Source organism: Callithrix jacchus, chromosome 10 (genome assembly GCF_049354715.1).
Source record: "Callithrix jacchus isolate 240 chromosome 10, calJac240_pri, whole genome shotgun sequence".
NCBI lineage: Eukaryota > Metazoa > Chordata > Mammalia > Primates > Cebidae > Callithrix > Callithrix jacchus.
The window spans coordinates 45,163,621-45,186,246 of NC_133511.1; the positions used below are offsets into that span (position 1 = coordinate 45,163,621).

The following is a 22,626-nucleotide window of genomic DNA, read 5'->3' on the forward strand; positions in this document are numbered from 1 at the left end:
AAAGTCAAGCAGTCCACATTATATTGCTTATAGTGTAACATTTGGAAAAACATGTATTTTGTGGTGAGCTTAGGCAAGATGCTGCCTACACTGGGAAGACAGCCGGGAATTACTCCCACCTCCACCCCAGAGGATCACCCTACTAAAGGTCACAGAGAGGACTAGCCCCTGTCAGAGACTGCTTGTCATTTCTCTCACTGTGGGAGTTCCTAAGGAATAAACAAACTTATAAAGTGTTTCTATAATTTTCTTTGTGATTCAGATTCAGTGAAGCAGTAAGTCTTTGGTGCTTAATTATGAAAAATGTATCAAAAATGCTTATTGCACCAAATAGCTTTTTAGAGTAATAACATTGAAAAATAGTTCTAAGGCTTGTTTCACTGATCCAGACTTATGTTTTCTCATGTATGATGCAAACATTTAAAGACATGATCAAAAATCAGATATGACTGGAAGCTGCTTGATGTGGATCAAGAATTGGCAAAAATTCACAATCCCCAAGCCTCACTTCAACCATTAGAATTCTTCCCTTTTAGATATTTTACAGAACTGCTCATGAGTTGTCAATAATGACTTTATTGAGCATCTGCAAAGTGCACAGCATTGTACATAGCTTGAAAATGTCAAATTGAGTTTGTCACACCCTCTGTAAAGGCTTCCCTAATTTCCATGGTTTCGTGGTTTTTCTTCCTCTGTTCCAAGGAGCATGCTATTAGTACCTTTCTTGCAGCACTTACTTGTCCTTGATGTGTTACAAGTACAATTGTACCATGTGTTCTCTAGATTTTGAACTCCTCAGAGATGGAATCCATGCATTGTTCATCTCTGCAACTTTGATGTCCAAATATGTGTTTGACAGATGAACGAATAATTGAATAAATGAAGGGTGCTTCACTTTGGTTCCTTCTCCCAACTACCTAGCCTGCATTTAGGCGGAAGTGCTGATGCTGAGTGAGAAGCCAACATCCAAAAGGCACAATGGAAAAGAGGAGTGTCCAAAGGCATAGCTCATCCACAGACTAAAACATCAGCTCCATAATGAGGAAGAGGCAGCTGACCTCCCCAAGACCTCAGAACACAACAGAGCCATAGAAAGATCTTTAAGCCAGAGTTGGGGTTCATCCACCTCAACTCATATCCTCAAAGCCCAATGGAGCTCATCAGGAACAGGCCAGCAGTCCCTCCACCTGCTGCAGCTTCAGATCCAATGCAGATAGTTCTAGAGACACAGAGGCACAGCCACATGAGTAGCTCAGGGCAGTGGGTCTCAGCCACCTAACCTTACTGACACTTTTTGCTTTATTGTCCCTTTTTAGATTTTAAAACAGACCACACAAGAATAAACAGACTGGATGTGAAAAAGAAGACATTCCCAAATGGTTCTCAAGAAGCTGTTTGGATGCTGTGGTCCTTGCACAGGTGCTAAGGGGTTCAAGCTGCCATGGATGCCCTTTTCGGGCCTTTCAGTATGCAAATATGTGCAAGGAGGGAAATAAGTTTCCATGGGATGCAGTAAGCATAATGCTGTACATGGATGGCTAATTGTTTTCATCACACATGCCAAATTCAGCTGATTAGTCAGGGCCTGGAGTCTGTTTGATGGATGAGGAAATCTTGCCATGGTCCAGGGAGGCAGCTGAATAATAATAGCACAAACTTCCCATGTCTGACATCCCATGTGTGATGGGAGATGTGCAAACAACATTGGTTCCTGATACACTCTCAGCTAGCCACGAAACTGAGGGCTAGCCTGTTGCCTTGCTGGGCCTCGAGTTCTTTATCAAATAATAGTTTGGACGGACTGTCCCTCTGGTCACTTCTAAAATTCCTTTTCTTTATCCAGCAGTATTCTTGACCAATAAGTACCAAGTCAAACCCTCATCTTTCCATTTACCTTCACAATGCTGAAATAAAGGGACATTGAAACTTTATGCTACCTAAGACAAGTGTTGATAAAATGCTGCTTTAAGTTTCTTAGATAAATCTGGTGCATATCTTCCTAGCACGGTCCCATGTGGTACCCATACTCCCTAAGCTTGCTTGCATCACAGACTGATCAGGATGACAGCTTGCTGGCTGCTGTTCTACTCTGGGTGTGACTCTGTAATTTTTCTGCAAAATGTAACTCTTGCTACACTTGTGTTTCTCATCCACCGCCCCCATGCAAATGATTGATGTATCCTTCTCTCCTTTTTGGGAACCTGAATTTCTGCATCTAACTTTCTGATTGATCCTGGGCTGTAGCCCCAAGATCAGTATTTCATACTTGGCTGCTACATATCTCTCAGCAATTCTTTAAAACATTCAGAAAAATCCAGATGATTCCATCCCAATTGTGGGAAACAAAGTTTGGTTCCTCTTGTTACCATTTTTAGTGCAAGATTTAAAATGACAAGTGCTTGATCAAAAAAATTGGGAATGAGCTCTTATGTTTCACTTGTGTTAATGGGGGAGTTATGTTTGTAGCCTCAAACATACTATAAAAAATAATTTCCTAATTACCTAAGAGTTAATTACTCCTAAGTATTTTATATATATTTTTTCAGAGATGGACAGAATAATTTTTATCTTTATTTTGTGGCTCTTTTCTATATAGTTGTACCAAAACAATCATTTAGGGACATAAGTCAGAGTGTTCTTATTGTACTCGGTACTTACTCAGTGCATTAGAAGAATCTAGTATGTTGCAGAATATGAATTTTCATGTTAGTTTAACATATAGATCTTTCAGTTCACCCTTGTCGGGCAGGAATAAATGTCAAGTTAATCCAGGCTGGGCTAAAGATGTCCTTGGATCTGCAGCACCTACTAAGAGCAGGGCTGTCCACCTTCTCTTCTTTTCACCTGAGAGGACTGTATTATACCACTCAAGGGGCCCCCCAAAAAAGAAAATCTTTGCCCTTCAATTCAAACTCTGTTATGCCACATTTGGCATAAAATGCTTATTATTACCTAAAATGATTTTTTAAATGCTCATCATTACCTGAAAGAAAAATGTAGCAAACTTCAACTTTGGAGGAAAATGGAAACCATACTGTCCTTGAGAACCATGGAAAGCTAAGAGATATAGAAAATTTGATATCCCCACAACGTTATTTCAACAGAGAGGCATTATCTGCATCCCACCAAGGTCAGCTGCTTTTGAGAGAAAGAGAAGCAAATGCCAAGAAATTGGCTGCAGAGTTTTTTAAAATCTGTTTTGCCTTAAATTACAAAGAGCAATGGAAAGAACAAGCTCTCTTTCTCCTTTTCTCAGAAACCCTTTGGTTTAAGGTTGTTCTCTTTCTAATACTTCCCTCCCCTATAATTTTTAATTATCAGAAATAAATACCAGTGCATTTTAAGGGGTCATCTGTGTCAGAGTGCATAACTGAAATTATTAGTGGCTTGGAGGTTTACACATATAACTGGAGGTAAACAGCAGATTACTACACCTAATCTCACCCTGAGCATTTCTCCTCTGTCAAGTCTAAATTCTGCCATCTTCCTTTGCAAAAACAAGCAGACGTCCTCACCAAAGGCCAAAATAGAATGATATCTGAGAGTGAACAGAAACCCATTGTAAAGACAAAATATTCCAGCTTTCAAATTCACTGTGACTGGATACTATTAGTTTTTTGAGTTTATAACTCCCCAGAATTTTCTAAAGCAACCTGGTAGCCAATCCGCTTGAAGACACTAAAAACAACCTGAAATAGGCCACCCAGGGTGCCAAAAGCAGTGTCAAAGAGCAGCGAGACAGTGCCACCAAGGCCCACTGCGATGTCCTTGCACACAATTGGAATAGCACCCATGGTATACATAGGGAAAGTGGCCACATCCACAAGGACACGAACAGGGATGCTCAGAACTCGGCAAATGGCCTTCAGCAGACAACAAAGGATCCGGAGAATGGCCCTGATGACCCTGACCATGACCTTGAGCACCTTCCAGGGAATGCTCACCAACTCTTCCCCAATGGCTATGAAGTATGAGATGGTGGCTGAGCCCAGGCGGTAAAGGCAACTTTCTATGCCATTAATCACCTGCTTGGTAACACACCACAGGAGATATACAATGTTCTTCAGGATTGCTACCACAAGGTAATAAACTAATTGAAAAAGCTTGATGAATGGGGTAGCAATGAAGCCCATGAGTTTTCCCAAAAAGCTACTACTTCCCTCAGATGCCTCTGGAGGCAACAGAGCAGACCTCTTGCTCCTGGTGCTGGAGAGGGGACTAGAACTCTCTTGAGATTGCACCATTCGCTCTTCATCCTGGACTTGGTTAACCACTTCCAGGATTTTTTTCATTTTCTCTGTGTCTTGCTCAGTTTCACCACAGTTGTTCTGAAACAGCTGAGGGTTAAATGGAAGCAGTTTTTGAAGATCTTTTACCATCACATCTTCTATGATGTCACTGTTCCGGGTGTGCTTGACAAAGCCCATGGCCCAGCCTCCTCCAGGGACAGCACAACAGGCCGCCAGCCAAACAAACTCAGGGACTGCCACTTTGTCTTTAACTCTGAAGTCTGAGGGCACTGTGCCTGTGAGGATATATAGGTCTTCCCCACTGCCACACTGTGGAGTCAGAGCCCGGTCCATTAGGCTATTAAGATTCATGTACCACCGTTCCTGGAAGGACTGAGTCATCGGGGCTGAATTTGTGAGAGTAAATGTGGCCATCTGGAGATCACTGCTAAGGGAGAATGGGTACAGCTGTCCTCTTTGGTAATCAGAATTGAGGTAATCTGTATTCAAGGCTTGCTTGCTTCCCAGACTGTTCACAGAGGTGATGGCCTCTGCCTCATTAATCACCTCCTCAAGGTTGCTGTGGGGGTCATCGAGCTGAAATAAGAAAACAAGTAGTGAGATGCATTCCTGCTCACAGCACAGAGGCAGCACCTGAATCATCCTGCCCAGACTCTGGAGAAGTCCCCATTGCTCTATTACTTCAAATGCTTGAGTTTGGAAGAACTTGGTTCTCTGGCACACACATACTTTATTCTAATATACCAAAATCCTGGTGTTTTAAAGCATCTTTCAGATAGACTGTTTCCTAGTTTATTACCTGTGTTTATTCCACCCTGCTCTATAGTAACACCCCTTCAATCACACACACACCACCATCATGATGTTCTTTGTAAAATCTATTACAGTCTGGGGCCAGGTGTGGTGGCTCATGCCTGTAATCCCAGCACTTTGGCCCAGGCGGTGGATCATCTGAGATCAGGAGATCAAGACCAGCCTGGCCAACATGGTGAAACCCCCATCTCTACTAAAAATACAAAAATTAGCTGGGCATGGTGGCGGGTGCCTATAATTCTAGCTGCCTGGGAGGCTGAGACAGGAATATCACTTGAACTGGGAGGCAGAGGTTGCAGTGAGCACAGATTGCGCCATTTTACTCCAACCTGGGCAACAGAGCGAGACTCTGTCTCAAAAAATATAAAAATCTGTTGTAGTTTAATGAACTTCCTAATTCTTTCTTGGAATACTTTTCCATGAGCTTCAAAGTAATTATACAAAAGAAAACAGGGGAAGAGTAGATCTCAATGGGCCCATAAAGCCACAACTGCAACTCAGAAAATCAGCCACCAATGTTAGTTCCAATTTAATGGACATTTTCCCAATGAATGTTTACACATTTTCAGATTTATGAGAAACAATCAATTCTAATCAGAGCATTTAAATCACATGAAGGAAAATGTATAGTCTTGTGTCAGTTATTAGACATGTATCAGGCAAAACTGAAATTCAAATTAGACTAGTTGCTGTTTGAACTTAATCTCCCCAATATTTACTTTGATTAACAATTCATTTTCTGTCTTGGTCAATCTAGATATGTGCTATATATCAATTGCAATCAATACATATATCCTTTCTTGGTTCTGCTTTCTTTTTAAAAATTCAATATTATTTAAAATTATTTTCCTCTTACTAATCTGAAAAGACAAAAGGAAAGTGCTTAAGATTATGTCATTATCCCCCAGAATAAATTGTAAATTCTTGACACCAGGGACCATATATATTCCCCCAGGACCCAGTCCAAGGCCTGAAACATACTGGAATCCCAAGGCATTCTTGTTAATCTTTATACCCTGGGATGGTCATCATGGCAGTATTTATAATAGCAGGAGGTGGAACCAACCCACATTTTCAAAAACAGGGAAAGGTTTTGTAAATAATGCTATGCTATATCCATCAAAGAAATAACTCATTAAAAAACATTATCTCCAGGCATGGTGGTTCATGCCTACAACTCCAGCACTTTGAGAGGCCAAGGTGGGTGGATCAGCTAAACTCAGGCATCTGAGACCAGCCTGGGCAACATGGCAAAACTCCATTTCTATTTGAAACAAAAAAATACAAAAAATTAGCTTTTAAAATAGTGACTATTTAATTTTATATCCTGTTCTTTCTTTTCAACATTATCACATATATTTTCTTATCATTATGAACCCCTTTATAATTCTAAGTGCTTTTTAATGACTTTTTGAGATGGGGTGTCACTCTGTTACTCAGGTTGGAGTGCAGTAGCGCAATCTCTAGTCACTGCATCCTCTACCTCCTAGGCTCAAGTAGAGATGGGGTTTCAGCATCTTGGCCAGGCTTGTCTTGAAATCCTGACCTCATGATCCACCCATCTCAGCCTCCCAAAGTGCTGGGATTACAGGTGTGAACCACAGCACCCGGCCAGAAAAATGATATATTTTATCTAATATTCTATGTGTTTGCAGTGTAAGGAAAGGAATTTCACATCTGCTCAGTTGACCAGATGTTTTCTCCAGGCTTAAAAATTTCTCATAAAGCATGCCTTTTTTCCTTTTATAACTCATTATAGATTTATCATGGCAAAATGTATCTCCTCTGCTTAAATTTCTTTTTTTTTTTTCTTTCCGGTATTTATACCACCCCCTGAATCAATGTTTGGTATGAGTAGAACAGTATTTTTCAGCACTTTTACTGATGGTAGCAAGGAACTACATAGGCTGAAGCCTCTCACTAACAATAGGCTACAGGGACTCTCTGCCCTTTCCTAAATCACATGGACCACTTTGTAAACAATCTGATTCCGTTTTCTTACTAATTCCTTTGTATTATCTATTACCCATAACTCTTTCATCTGTTCATGCAGGTATTTCTATCTTCTTGAAATTCATTTCCATCCATTTTATTTTTTGCAACTTGCAATTGTCAAAAAAACCTGGACATTACATTATGAAGTCACTTTAGCATATCATTTATAAAAATATATTAAATCCTAGGACCTTTTATTTTATTTTGTTTTTTGAGACAGGGTCTTGCTCTGTTACCCAGGCTGGAGTGTAGTGGCCTGACATTGGCTCACTTCAACCTCTACCTCCTGGGTTCAAGTGATTCTCCTCCCTCAGCCTCCTGCGTAGCTGGGATTACAGGCTTGTGCCACCATGCCCAGCTAATTTTTATATTTTTAGAAGAAAAGGAGTTTCACCATGTTGGCCAGGCTGGTCTTGAGCTCCTGACCTCAAGTTATCTGCTCGCCTCTGCCTCCCAAAGTGCTGGGATTACAGGCATAATCCATGGCACCCAGCCCTTAGGACCTTTTAATACCACGCTAACTGATTTCCACTGAAGGAAATGCCCGTTAGCCCACCATGCTGTCTCCCTGTTTTAAGACCAGTTTTTTAATCTAAGACAAAACTTTCTTCTGATCCCAAATTGACTCATGGTTTAATAACTTTTGTTGAAGAGACTTCTGAAAAATCTAAATAAAATCAGTATAACAGCCTGAATCATTACCATAAATTACTGACAGCACTGTAATTTCTGGAGTATACCTGCCCATCTGCACACACCACCAAGCTTCCTCTTTGGTTTCCCAGTGGAATCTTTAGATACAAGGGAACACACAAAGCTCTCTCTGTCTTATCCATCTCCCAGCTGACCATTACCATGATCACTGAACTCTACAAAACAACTAAGTATACCTTGATAGGCTCTCATTTTCTGAAGGGATGCAGAAGTGTGTGTGTGTGCATGTGTGTGTGTGTGTGTGTGTATGTGTGTCCGTATGTGAAACTTAAATACCCACTTCATCTATGGGAACTTGTATTACAATTCATAGGCTGGGCATGGTGGTGCACGCCTGTAAACCCAACATTTTGGGAGGCCAAGGTGGGTGGATCATATGAGGTCAAGAGTTCAAGACCAGACTGGCCAACATGGCGAAACCCTGTTTCTACTAAAAATACAAAAAAATTAGCCAGGCATGGTGGTGTATGCCTGTAGTCCCAGGTATGCAGGAGGCTGAGGCAGGAGAATGGCTTGAACTCAGGGAGGTATAGGTTGCAGTGAGTCGAGGTCACGCCATTGCATTCCAGCCTGGGTAACAGGGCAAGACTCTGTCTCAGAAAAGAAAAAAAATAGAAAAATAAAAATAGTGATATTATTTGATTAAAATAGTCTTAGTATATCCTTTGATACATTGTCACTTAAAGGGCAGATGTATTTTTACGTGGTGTGGTCTCTACAGACATAGTTTAATGATCTGGTTATTGCAATTACAGTAAATTACTGACAACACTGCTCCCTAAAGACAAAAATATACCTATGATGTAAGAGGTTACTTCAAATAGCAATTTCTGGATTATACCTGCCCATCTGCACACACCACCAATCCTCCTCTTTAGTTTCCCTGTGGAATCTCTAGACAGGGGAACACACAAAGCTCTCTCTTATCCACTTCCCAGCAAACCTAATCCCTCTGGACTGTCAATGTAATTTGACACAGTTCCTGTATTTAATGGAAAAATGTCTTTCTAATTTCAACATGTTAAGTAGGTCTTAGAAAAATGAGCTGTCTTCACTCTACTAGCCTCCTGCCCCATAAATACTCTTATGATAAATTCCTTTTGGAATTTTGTACCAAGAAAAAAAATTTCTCTCAAAGCATTGGTCTGTTTCCTTATATCAGACAGTAAAACCTATTTAAATCCCTAGGTGTTTTTGTTTTGTTTGTTTCAGAATTAAATGAGGAGAAACAACATTTTTATATGCATGTAAGGAAAACAATGAAAAATTAAAAAGAGTATTGGAGAGGAAATATTCATCCATTCAACAATATTTGTTAAGCCTATATTATGGATGACTAGCACTGCAGGAGGAAGCATGGAAACTGAAAATAACAACAACCACCATTTATTAAGCACTGTATGCCAAACACTTTATGAGCTCCATGTGTATTGTTAATAAATCAGGAAGGGGCTGAGCTAACTATTCTCTCCTTTAAACTTGCAACAACTATGTATTATTACTACCATGTACAAGACAGGTGAGGAAACTGAGGCACATTGAGATTCAATCACTGAAGAAGAAAATGAAGAGGGAACACAGCAAGATGGCAGAATAGAAGGCTCCACTGATCATTCCCCCATAAGGACACCAGTTTAATAACTGCCTACACATAAAACTACCTTCATAAGAACCAAAAATCAGGTGAGCACTCACAGTAGCTTGTCTTAACTTCATGTCATTAAAAGAGGCACTAAAGACATAGGAAAAACAATCTTGAATCACCAACACCACCCTCCATCCCCAGCAGCACTGGCATGGTGCAGAAGGCAATTCTATGCACTGGGGAGAGAGGAGTACAGCAATTGTGAGGCACTGAACTCAGTGGTGCCCTTGTTATAGCAGGAAGCAAAACTGGATCAAACTCAGCTGATCCCTGCCCATGGAGGGAGAGCATTAAACCAGCCCTAGCCAGAGAAAAGTTGCCAATCCCAGTGGCTAAAACTTGTCTCTCCACAAGCCTCACCACTGTGGGCTAAAGTGTTATGGGCCTTAAATAAACTTGAAAGGCAGTCTCCTAGGTGAGTCCAAGTGCTGAACTGGGCCCAGAGCCAGTGATCTAGCGGGTATGTGACCTACTGACTGAGACATCAGCCAAGACAGCTAAGGGAGTGCTGGCATCACCCCTCCCCTAACCCCACGTTGCACAGCTTACAGCTCCAAAAGAGACCTCTTCCTTCTGCTTGAGAAGAGGAGAGAGAAGAGTGGAGAGAACTTTGTCTTGCATTTTGGATACAGGCTCAGCCACAGCAGGATAGGGCACTTGTCAGAGTTGTGAGGCCCCTTTCTCAGTCCTAGCTCCTGGATGACATTTCTAGATACACTGGGCCAGAAGAAAACCTATTGCCTTGAAGGGAAGGACCTAGTCCTGGCAGGATTTGTCACCTGCTAACTGAAGAGCTTTGGGGCCCTTAATAATCAGCAGCAATATCTAGGTAAGTATGTCATGGGCCTTAGAGGAGACTCTGAGATGTGCTGGCTTAGGTGAGATTCAGCACAATGCCATCTGTGGTGGCTACAGGGAGAGATTTCTCCTGTCCAAGAAAAGTGGAGGAAAAAGTAAAGAGGACTCTATCATGCACCTAGGTACCAGCTCAGCCACAGAGGGCATCAAGTGTGCTCTTGGGGTCCCTGATTCTAGGACTTGGCTCTTGGATGGCATTTCTGGACCTGCCCTGGGTCAGAGAGAAGCCCATTGCCCTCAAAGGTAAGTCCCAGGCCAGGCATCATTTACCACAAGCTGACTTAAGAAACCTTGGAACTAAAGGGAACATCGGCAGCAGTATCCTGGCAGTATTCTCCAAGAGACTGTGGTGCCAGTGGCCACAGGGTGAGGCTCATCTGCCTTTGGAAAGGGGAGGGAAGACTGAGAAGGATTGCATTTTGTGGCTTGAATGCCAGCTCAGCTGCAGTAGACTAGAACACCAGGTAGATTTCTAAGGTTTTTGACTCTAGTCTCTGGCTCCCAGATGGCACCTCTGGACATGCCCAAGACCTGGGGGAACTCACTGCCTTGAATGAAATGACACAGGCCTGGCTGGCTTTGCCACCTGCTGACTGTGGAGTCGAAGGCCCTTGAGCAAACATAGGTAGTAGCCAGGTAGTGGTTACAGCAGGCTGTGGGTGAAGCAAGTACTATTATGATGGCTTCAGGTCTGACCCAGCAGTCCTAGTGGTGGTGGCCACAGGGGTGCTTGTGTCACTCCATCCCCAGCTCCACGTGGCTCAGAGCAGAGAGAGAGACTCTGTCTGAAAGTAAGAGAAAAGAACAAAAACCTCTGCCTAGTAACACAGAGAATTCTTTCTGATCTCACCTCAAGACTATCAAGGTGGTACCACTATGAGTCTACAAGAACCACAGTGTTACTGGACTTGGGATGCCCCCTAAAGCAGATACAGCTTAGATTACAACACTCAAGGCCTTTCACATCTTTGCAGAGCCTTCTAAGAAGGATGGGTACAGTCTCAAGCCCAGACTGAGAAGACTACAATAAATACCTAACTCTTCAATGACCAGACACAGACGAACATCTACAAGTATCAAGACCACCCAGGAAAACATGACCTTATCAAATGAACTAAATAAAGCATCAGGGACCAATCCTGGAGATACTGAGATATGTGACTTTTCAGACAGAAAATTTAAAAATAGCTATATTGAGGAAACTTGAAGAATTTCACCACAACACAGGGAAGGAATTCAGAATTCTATCAGATAAATTTAACAAAGAGGTTGAAATAATTAAAAACAATCAAGCCAGAAATTCTGGAGCAGAAAAATGCAATTGACATACTAAAGAATGCATCAGAATCTTTTTAATAGTAGAACTGATTAAACAGAAGAAAGAATTAGTGAGCTTAAAGACAGGCTATTTGAAAATACATAGTCACAGGAGACAAAAGAAAAAGAAAAAAAAAAAAAAACCATGAAGCACACCTACAAGATCAAGAATATAGCCTCAAAAGGGCAAATCTAAGAATTACTGGCCTTAAAGAGGATGTTGAGAAAGAGCTGGAAGTAGAAAGTTTATTCAAAGGGATAATAACAGAGAACTTCCAAAACCTAGAAGAAGATATCAGTATCCAAGTACAAGAAGGTTATAGAACACAAGTAGATTTAACCCAAAGAAGACCAAGAGATTTACCTGAACTCCAAACGGTCAACAATGAAGAAAGAATCCTAAAGCAACAAGAGAAAAGAAACATATAAAACACAATGGAGCTCCAATATGCCTGTCAGCATACTTTTCAGTGGAAACCTTACTAAATATCTATATGCAGAAAAATGAAAGCAGACCCCTGTCTCTCACCATGTACAAAAGTCAAATCAAAAGGAATGAAAGACTTAAATGTAAGACCTCAAACTACAAGAAAACAGGGAGGAAAATCTCTAGTACATTGCTCTGGGCAAAAACGTCTTGAGTAATACTCCGTAAGTACAGGCAACCATAATAAAAATGGACAAATGGATCACAACAAGTTAAAAAGCTTCTACACCAGAAAGGAAACAATAAAGTGAAGAGACAACCCACAGAATAGGAGAAAATATTTACAAACTACCCATCTGACAAGGGATTAATAACCAGCATTATAAGAAGTTCAAACAATTCCATAGGAAAAAATCTAATAATACAATTAAAAAATGGGCAATCAGCCTGGGTAACATAGTGAAACCTCATCTCTAAAAAAAAATTATCTGGGCATGGTGGTGTAGACCTGTAGTCTCAGCTACTCAGGAAGCTGAGGTGAGAAGATCACTTGAACCCAGGAGGTAGAGGCTGCAGTGACCAAGATTGTGCAATTACACTCCAACCTGGGCATCAAAGTGAGACCCTGTCTCAAAATCAATTAATCAATTGATCAATCAAACATAATCAAAAATGAGCAAGAGATTTGAATAGATATTTCTCAAAAGAAGACATACAAATAGCAAACAGGCATATAAAAAGGTGCCCAACATCATCAACCATCAGGGAAATGCAAATCAAAACTACCATTACATATTTTCTCACCCTGGTTAAAATGGCTTATATGCAAAAGATAGGCAATAACAAATGCTGGTAAAGATGTAGAAGTAATCCTCTTATACTGTCAGTGGGAAATAAATTAGTGCAACCACTATGGAGAACAGTCTGAAGGTCCCTCAAAAAACTAAAAATAGAGCTATAATATGATGCAGCAATTCCACTTCAGCGTATATGTCCCAAAGAAAGAAAATCAGTATATTGAAGAGATACCAAGATATCTGCACACCCATGTTTGTTGCAGCACTGTTCACAATAGCTAAAATTTTGAAGCAACCTAAGTGTCCATCAGCAGATGAATAAAGAAAATGTGGTACATATATACAATGAAGTACTATTCAGCCATAAAAAAGCATCATTTCCTGTCATTTGCAACAACCTAGATGAAACTGGCAGTCATTACATTAAGTGAAATAAGCTAGTCACAGAAATTCAAACATTGCATTTTCTCTTACTTGTGGGATCTAAAAATCAAAACATGAACTAATGGAGGTAGAGAGAAGAGAATGGTTACTAGAGACTAGGAAAGACAGCAGGGAGTGTGGGGGAGGTGGAGATAGTTAATGGGCACCAAAAAAATTAAAAAAAAAGAAAAATAAGACCTAGTATTTGATAGCACAATAGGGTGGCTATCAATAACACGTTAATTGTACATTTTAAAATAACTATAAGAGTATAATTGGATTGCTGGTAACATAAAGAATAAATGCTTTAGGGTATGGATATCCCATTTTCCATGATGTGATTATTATACATTGCATGCCTGTATCAAAATATCTCATATACCCCATAAATATATATACCTATGTACCATTACATGCCTGTATCAAAATCTTATATATCCCATAAATATATACACTATGTACCCACTATATATCCCATAAATGTATACACTATGTACCCTACTATGTAACCACAAAAAAGTTAAATTTAAAAAAAAGTCTCAGTAACTTGCCTAGGGTCACACAGTTAGTGTGTGACAGAACCATGTGCCAACTTAGGAAGTCCAGCCCCATAGCCAGTGTTCTTAATCACTGTTACATATGCCTCAAAATGGGCCTTTGCATCAAGAAAGTCACCATCTATTTGTGAACACAAAACAGATATATACAAATTTAAACAGAAAAATCCAAAGAAAAACAATAGCATAATGCAGTTTATATCAGCTGCTAAATAAATGTTAGGGAGAAAAAAACAATGGGATTTCAGAGGAAGCAAGGGCCCAATGAGTGCAGTCAGGGAAGACTCTTGGAGGAAACACACCTGAAGTGGAACTTGAAGGACGTACAAGATGCTGACAGGTTTGGTGAAAGAGAAAGGTCAGTAAAGCTTTAGCAAGATTTCTACACAAAGGCTTAAGGGCAGAAACAGGCAGCCTATGCAAACAGGACACTGGGTAAGGAACCGTGACAGGTTACTTGGAAAGGGCAGCAGGGTATCAGACTAAAATTTCAAAAACATTGTTGCATCCCATTTACCCTTCACGTAACCATACAATGGCATCATTACCATCTCTGATGGGAAAACTGAAACCAAGGCAGTACAAAGTATGTGGAAGAACCAGGGCTTAAGCCCAGCTTCTCTGATTTCAAAGCTCCTAACTACATGCCAGTAGCAGCCCAAGCCTCAGAATGAGGAAGGGAATGCTGAGAGCCACAGAGCATACACCACGAGAAAACAGGATAAGGGAACAATTAAGAGACACAAACGGTGCTGTAAGGGGAATCAGTTGTCTAGTGTCAGGTCAAAAGTCACAGGAAGAGAAAACTTTAGCTAGGGGATGATCAATAGTGTATGCCACCTGCTGCAGAGAGGAAAGAGAAGGATGGAGTTAAGGCTCACACCTTTGGTGATTAGAGACTAGTAGTGACCAAGGGCTCAGGAAAGAAGACAGTTGGTGGAAGTGACTGAGTACAGGCAAAAGGAGACTGCAGCAAGAGGCCTCTTGTTTGAGAAGTCTGTAGGTAGAGGCAGGAGAGGAATGGGACCTCAGGCTCTGGGGACAAGAGGATTACAGGTATAAACAAACATTCCCTTCCATGCAAGGTAAAGGGAACTCTGGAAAGTTGGGGCTACTTGAGTATCTGCATGATGGAGCATCTTAGGGCAGGTTACCTGAAGCTCTAGAGCAGGAGTCCCCAACCCCAGGGCCATGGACCAGTACTGGTCCACACAGCAGGAGGTGAGCGGTGGGTGATCGAGTGAGGTTTCATCTGTATTTACAGCCACTCCCTATCACTTGTATTATTGCCTAAACTCTACCTCTTGTGAGGTCAGCTGTGGCATTAGATTCTCATAGGAGTGTAAAACTTACTGTGAACTGTGCATGCAAGAGATCTAGGTTGACTGCTCACTATGAGAATCTAACGCCTGATGATCTGTCACTGTCTCCCATTACCCCCAGATGGGACCATCTAGTTGCAGGAAAACAAACTCAGAGATCCCACTGATTCCACGTTATGGTGAGTTGTGTAATTATTTCATTATAGATTACAAAGTAATAATAATAGAAATCAAGTGCACAATAAATGTAATGTGCTTGAATCATTCCCAAACCATCCCTGTGCTCCCTGGTCCATGGAAAAATTCTCTTCCATGAAACCTGTCCTTGATGCCTAAAAGGTTGGGAACCTCTATTCTAGAGCATCCCAGGGGGAATGCTCAGAAAGGAATGGGTTGGAGGAGCAGGGAGGCACTGAACAGACTCCCAACCCTAAGGACTTCTGGACTGCAAAATCCATGCAAATGTCAGGGGCCAGAGTCACCAGTGCAGATTTTCCATGGGGAATTTGTCACTGAGAAGGGAGGAGTAGCTGCTTGGGGAAAGTGGCCCTCAGGGAGCACAAGCATGAAGTTTTGGAGCCTACCAGTACAAACACTGCTCATTGGCCTCCTCCACTCCTTTTCTGTCTTACTTTGGCCCAACCACTCTTTTCTCAACTTCTCTAAGGCTAGAATCATGTCATCTTCATAAGCCGTTTCTCTGAAATAGCTCGGAGAAACATGACAGGGACTAGGGAGTTTAACTCCCTTCCCAGCATCAACCTTGTGCAAGTATCTTGATGTACAGAGGATCCCACAGGGCCAGAAGACTAAGAAAGAGTTCAGGCGTCCCAACTGAGGCCAGTCAGGGGACTACACCATGGGACAATGGAGTGAGAGTAGCCCGAGAGCAGAAGGGGAGTAACAGAATGTCTCAGAATGCACAGGAGGATGAGGACTATCTGCAGAGGGCTAGAATGAGTGAGTGGGAAGAATGGAAAAGGGATAGGGCCTGTAATATGTTACTAACTTTAGCCATTGACTTTAAAAAGTGCACATGCGCACGTGCACATACGTGCACACACACACACAGGGACTTGAAAGTCAGGAGAAAAGAGTTGTCACAGAGAAAGGAACCGAGTGTACTGGGGAGTGAGATGCTGTGCAGTTGCCCCTAGTATTTTCACAGACTGTGGACTTCTCAAAAGTTGGGATCATCTCTTGTCGTCTTTGCCTTAGTCATAAAGGAGACTGCATTTGGAAGGTTCCTGGTAGGTATCTGCTAATTAGTACACTGGTGACCGTAATGGCAGCAATGGAACAAGAGAAGGGGGAGAGCAAGGGGATGATATTGGGAGCCCGTGGAGGAGTCAGCCTCTTCTGAGAACTCAGGGGAGGATGAAGGGAGGGCAGATGCAGGGGCTGGTGTTGGCAACTACTAGGGAAGTGGTGGTCTGCTTCTCTGCCATGGTGGCCGGGGGCCAAGAGCATAGGGAGAATTGGGAATATCTTTAGCCTCCTGAGGTCACTGTGCCAGGGAATTTGCAGAAAAGGGGGAAAAAGCCTGCTGAAAAGAAAGGAAGCCCCCATAAAAGTACAGGCAGGACGAGTGGAGCAGGGCAGCTCTGCTGAAGCCAGGGTTTGAGGTTTTGTACTTATATCCCCAGCAATGATCTGCAGTCCAGAGAAAAGAACAGAAAAAGAACTGGCCTAGGTGAACCCTGGGAGCCTCGTCCCTGCAAACAGATTGAAGCAACTGAACTCGAGATCCAGGTGGACATGGGCCCAAGGTTGCAGGTGACAGCTAATGGGACCGCTGATGTGAAGAGACTGAGCAGCACAGGTTCAGGCAAAGAGCAAGACAGGCTCAGCGGTGATGGGGAGCAGGAGAAGGCTGGGTTCTCGAAGAAGCAGCATGGTAGCGGCTTGCAGTGGCAGGCCAGGTGTGGCCCTGCTGCGGATGGGCAGCTTGTGTGAGTGCAGACAGCACCTCAGCATGTAGGACACAAGTGGGCAGTTGAGTTTGGCAGGCTGACCTCCAAGGACAAAGCAGAGGAGTCTGCTACTGCACTGAGATGGTGTGTGTATCCATCAGCAGTGTGTGAAATAAAGGGCACTGAACCACTGAACTGAAGGGCCATGGCCAGTGCCCAATTATCCCTGTGTTCCCACACCTAGCATGATGGTCCTGCCCACCAGGAAGTGACTGGCATTCGTTGAAAGAATGATCTCATTTGAGCCCCACAACAATCTTCTGACGTGCATAGGATTGCCTCCAATTTGCAGATGAGTCTCCACAGAGAACTGGCTCTCCTCTAATTCTGCTCCTCTGTCTGCTGCAAGGAAAAGGTGGAACCCACAACAGACCATCAACGTGGTTATTAAACTCTGCAATGACTCACCATGGAGGGTGGAGTTTTCTTCCCCTGGAGAATTTCAGGCTGAGGCTAGATAAGCACATGCAGAGGATGATTCAGACAAGATCCTATGGTCAGGAAGGAGATGACCTAGGGAGCTATCCAACTCCGTGGGACAAAGACGCTATTTCCTTAGAGGTTTGTTTTATTTTTCAACAAGTTAACATAATAGAATGAGCTGAACAGTGGGTGTTGCCATTTTGTTTCTGCTGTGTGAACTACGATACATGCACATGCTCACACACACTGGGATTTAAAAGTAATGCCACCATCTCTGCTGCTGTCATCAGGTGGGTCAAAGAGCCCCTTCTTAGAGGAGATCATGAGTGCAGCTGATAAAGGGAACATCAGATAATATCAGAGCTGCCTACAGGGGCCTCAAAGTCCTCTGCACAGTCACACAGTTGGATGAACTCAATCTGAGGCTGGGGGAGCCCTAGGAGAACCTACTTGCCATGGAAAATACCTAGCAAGGGAAGGAGCTGCCTTTTAACAATGAAGCGGGAGGCTAGTGGGGCCACAGCAGATTAAGGACATTTGAGGAGAAATAAACCATGAGGCCTTTTCAGCTCTCAGGAAAGAAATCAAGTTCCAACCCACCCATTTCAGGAAAAAAAAATCTTCTGTGCTTGGCATCTAAAATACTCTTTATCCTCTTGGGAATAGAAACGGCTTTAGAAGAATTAGGGGAATGCTCGTTTTTCTTTCTTTTTTGTGTGTGCGTATATTTTTAAAAAGAGAAATTCAGAGCTTTTCATTTCCTGAAAGGCCTTTTAGCTGAGCATTTCCTTGTCCTCTCCCCCTTCCTCTGGTGAATCACCCTTCCTCTGGGCTCCCAGCACCACTCATATACCTTCCTGGCTGTGGGAAGAAGGAGGCATTTCCAGCTCTGGCCTGTGCTATGCACACCCATAGGTGTTGGCAAACTGTGGGAATACAAAGACAAATGGCTACAGAGCTCTCTCCTCAATCAGAGGACAGAAGATAGAAGGATTGAAAGGGTGCGTGTTCTACTTGCATTTCAGATTTCTCTTTTTCTTGAGAAGTTGAAAAAATAAAAATAAAAGGAGGAATGTTTTAAATTCACCAACTCCAAACTGGCAATAAATGCAGGCAAGAAAGGCCTGTGTGAAGGCTAATAGGTGGCCTGGGGGAAAACAGACTCTTGGGGGACTCCTCTGCTGCTCATCAACACAGAGCCTGGACTTTCAGGCTTCTCCTGGGAGCCTAAGAAAGTCTGTGGACTCCAGCCAGGCGCGGTGGCTCATGCCGGTAATCCCAGCACTTTGGGAGGCCGAGGTGGACGGATCACAAGGTCAGAAGATCGAAACCATCCTTGGTAACATGGTCTCTACTAAAAACGCTAAAAATTAGTTGGGTGGGTGTGGTGGTACCTGTAGTCCCAGCTACTCAAAAGGCTGAGGCAGGAGAATCACTTGAACCTGGGAGGCGGAGGTTGCAGTGAGCCGAGATTGCTCCACTGGACTCCAGCCTGGGCAACAGAGCAAGGTTCCATCTCAAACAAAAAACAAAACCAAAAAAGTGTGTGGACTCCTTTAAGGCCTTTCCAGACTGCAGCACCTTCTCAGGTTACATCATCCCTGGTCTTCTTTGGTTTCCTTCCTCATTACTCACAGAAGCCTGTTTTCCACTCTGCACTCTGCTTTCCTTTCCAGAGCAATTATTCTTAGCATTGACTGTGTGGTACAGAATTCAGAGGAGTCCCTTACATTGAGAAGCTTCCATTTCTAATTTTTTCCACCTTCTGAGTTCAGACAAGATCAGAGGTTCTTAGGCCTGGCTGTACATCAGAATCACCTAGGAGCTTAAAAAATATCCTCAGGCCTCACCCAGACCTCTTAAACCAATAAAAAGAGTGCCTACCTCATCCCTAACCCCCAGTATTAGGGTGTTTTTAAATTTCCCCAGGTGATTCCAATATGATTGTAAATTAGGAAGGCTAGCTCTTCATCAGATTCTCACTGATCATTCTCTGAAGAATTTACACCCATGCCTTGACAGCCACTGCAGGAAATTAGTGATGTCACCTTAAATCAATAGTTTTCAAAATTCAGTTTGCTTTGAATACAAAAATTGTATTAATGCTAATTGTATGATACTAATTATTCAAACTGAATTAGTATGAATGAACACATGGACTCAGGGAGGGGAACAACACTCACTGGGGCCAATTGGGGAAGGGTGGTGGGGGTGGGGACATAAAAGAAACAAGCTAATGCATGCGTGGCTTAATACCTGGTTGATGGGTTGTTGGGCACAGCAAACCACATGGTACATATTTACCCCTGTAACAAACATGCACATCCTGCACATGTATTCCAGAACTTTTTTTTTTTTTTTTGAGACGGAGTTTCACTCTTGTTGCCCAGGCTGGAGTGCAATGGCGCAATCTCGGTTCACCTCAACTTCCGCCTCCTGGGTTCAAGCAATTCTCCTGCCTCAGCCTCCTGAGTAGCTGGGATTACAGGCGCGCGCCACTATGTCCAGCTAATTTTTGTATTTTTAGTAGAGGCAGGGTTTCACCATGTTGACCAGGATGGTCTCAATCTCTTGACCTCGTGATCCACCCACCTCAGCCTCCCAAAGTGCTGGGATTACAGGTGTGAGCCACCGCACCCAGCTACTCCAGAACTTTAAAAAAAAACAATTAAAAAAAATAAAAACAAAACAGTATAACAACTATATACAAAGCGTTTACATTGTATTAGGTATTCTAAGTAATCTAGAGATGATTTCAAGTATACGGGCAGACATGTCTAAGTTACGGTAAATGCTATGCCATTTTACATAAGGGACTTGAGCATGAAGGATTTTGGTATCCACAGGGAATCCTGGAACCAATCCCTCATGGATACCAAGAAACAACTGTAGGTTCCTCATTAAACCCTGTTGGATAGACTATTTTGAGAGTGCCATATGTTTCCAGCCAGGCCCCTGATTGATACAGCCCTGGTGAAATGTTTTCCAAGGCCCAACTCCCCAGTCCTGGGAGATCGTATCCACAACCAAGTATTTCTGACACTGTCTCTGAAAGAGCAGCATTTCTTACACATGACCCTCTCCCACCCACCTCCATGACAGTCACAACCAAGGGCCACCCAATCTGGCCAGCAGCCAAACATATGGCTCCCTTGGGTTTTCAATGTAAGAAACTTAGCAACCGACAACAGCCAGTGAAGTGTGTGAAGCCTCCTAGATGCACTTTGTGGTTGGCAGCTAGGCTGACCCATGGGAAAGCCAAACTGTTTAAAAAAGAGAAGATAGAGACAGGATAGGAAAAAGACCCTGAAGATGCTGTGGGACCCTTTGGTTTCTGGAAGGTTCCCAAGTCTGTTTCCTTTGGGCTCAGTGTGTATCTCTTTTCCTGTGCTTGTGAATCTACCTGCGGTATCCTTCAACAGTCCTGCCCTTCACTTGAGTAAGCTTGGATAAGTTTCATGATTCATGCATCAATGAGTTTGAAATATCAGAAATACAATTCTTATGAGAACACAGTAAGGCCCTTCAGAGAATAGGGATAGGAAACTTGCAAGCAATGGAAACTTCTAAACTCCAGGATTAAAACTGGGAAACAAATGAAGAGACAAATCTTTTGTTTTTTCTTTTCTTTTCTTTCTTTTTTTTTTTTTTTAAACAGGGTTTCTCACTCCAGTTGCTCAGGCTGGAAAGCAGTGGTGCAATCGCAGCTCACTGCAGCCTCCACCTCAAGAGATCAGGTGATCCTCCCACTCGGCCTCCCGAGGAGCTGGGACTACGGACATATGTCACCATGCCCGGCTAACGTTTTGTATTTTTAGTAGAGATGGGGTTTCACCACATCCAGGCTAATCTGAAACTCCTGGATTCAAGCAATCCACCAGCTTCGGCCTCTCAAACTGCTAGGATTACAGGCATTAAGCACCGCGTCCAACCAGGACAAGTTGTCTTGATCCCAGAAGTCTGGGAGCAGATCAGAGGGGTATCCCAAGGGGACAAAGAGAACTTTCTACCAAATTTTCTAAAGGGAAGAGTGGGCAACAATAACAGAGGATCTCACAGAGCCACTGAATTCAGACTAAGAGCTGAGGCCAGTCACAGGCAAGGCAGTGACAGAGCAGGACTGTGTGAAATGAAGGGCACTGTAGCAATATCTCCATAGACACAGGAGCATTTCACTCATCCTAGCTGTATACAGGTCAGACAGTCTGGGAAGCAAATGTTACTTAATTCATTCAACATGCTTAACATATATGTGCCAATATATAGGCTTAACATATAGGCACAATGCAAACTGCCTTTTGCACACATTGTCTCCCTGAATCTTCTAACTCCTCTGTATGATGGGGACAATTTATTATTCCCATGCCACAGATGGAGAACTAAGCTCTATGAGATCTGATAGTGTTTCCAAGGTCACACAGGTGATAAATGGCAGAGCTGGGACTCCCAATACAAAACACCACTCTGCATGTTTAATCCTTGCCCCTTAGCGGCTAACAATCTAGTGAGAGAGAGGTAAAGCAGTTCTTGGTCATGATCTGCCTTCCCGATTGAGTAATGAGACACCCAGGGGCAGGGACTGTGTCTTGTTCCAGGACGACATCTTGGATTCCTATTTCTTAATTTAGTCCTAAGATCTCAATAAACGGTTTTGATGCTGATGAAAATGACAACCCTGATGATATCAGTAGCAGCTGGATGTCTGACAACTAATCATTTGCAACACTATGAGTCTCGAGCTGCTGACCGGGAATGAATAAATAAATAAAAAGATAACCAAGCAAACAAATAAACAAGGTGAGCTTGTTTCTGTTACTGAAGCTCCCTGTAATTCCACGCCTACTTCTTAAACCCCAGTTCACTGGCAGAGAAGGGAACAAAGTCATTATAAATTCTTGTCTTTCATTGGTTGTGACCACATTTATTGTAGAAATGAATAAGAAAACACTCCCCCCCTCCCCTCTCCCTAGTTCCTTAACTCCTCTTTCTTTAACTGTGGGAGGAATTGTATTGACAGCAGTGAAAGTGACAGCAGTAACAAGCCCAGCCAATAAACTACCTGGGCATGGAATTGCAGTCTGAGAGACATCACTGTCAACTCAATTATGAGTC

The 22,626-nt window shown here is 42.7% G+C and overlaps 1 protein-coding gene across 1 annotated transcript in view; it reads right to left on the minus strand.

Moving 5' to 3' along the window:
- Window positions 1-556: 556 nt before the first annotated feature.
- The window catches only part of ENDOD1 (endonuclease domain containing 1), a 35,617-nt gene continuing 13,547 nt past the window's right edge, over window positions 557-22,626 (minus strand). The window contains exon 2 of the mRNA XM_009007216.4: window positions 557-4,826. Within this exon, the coding sequence (XP_009005464.3) occupies window positions 3,624-4,826 (1,203 nt within the window). The 3' untranslated portion in view covers window positions 557-3,623. The remainder of the gene's footprint in view (window positions 4,827-22,626) is intronic.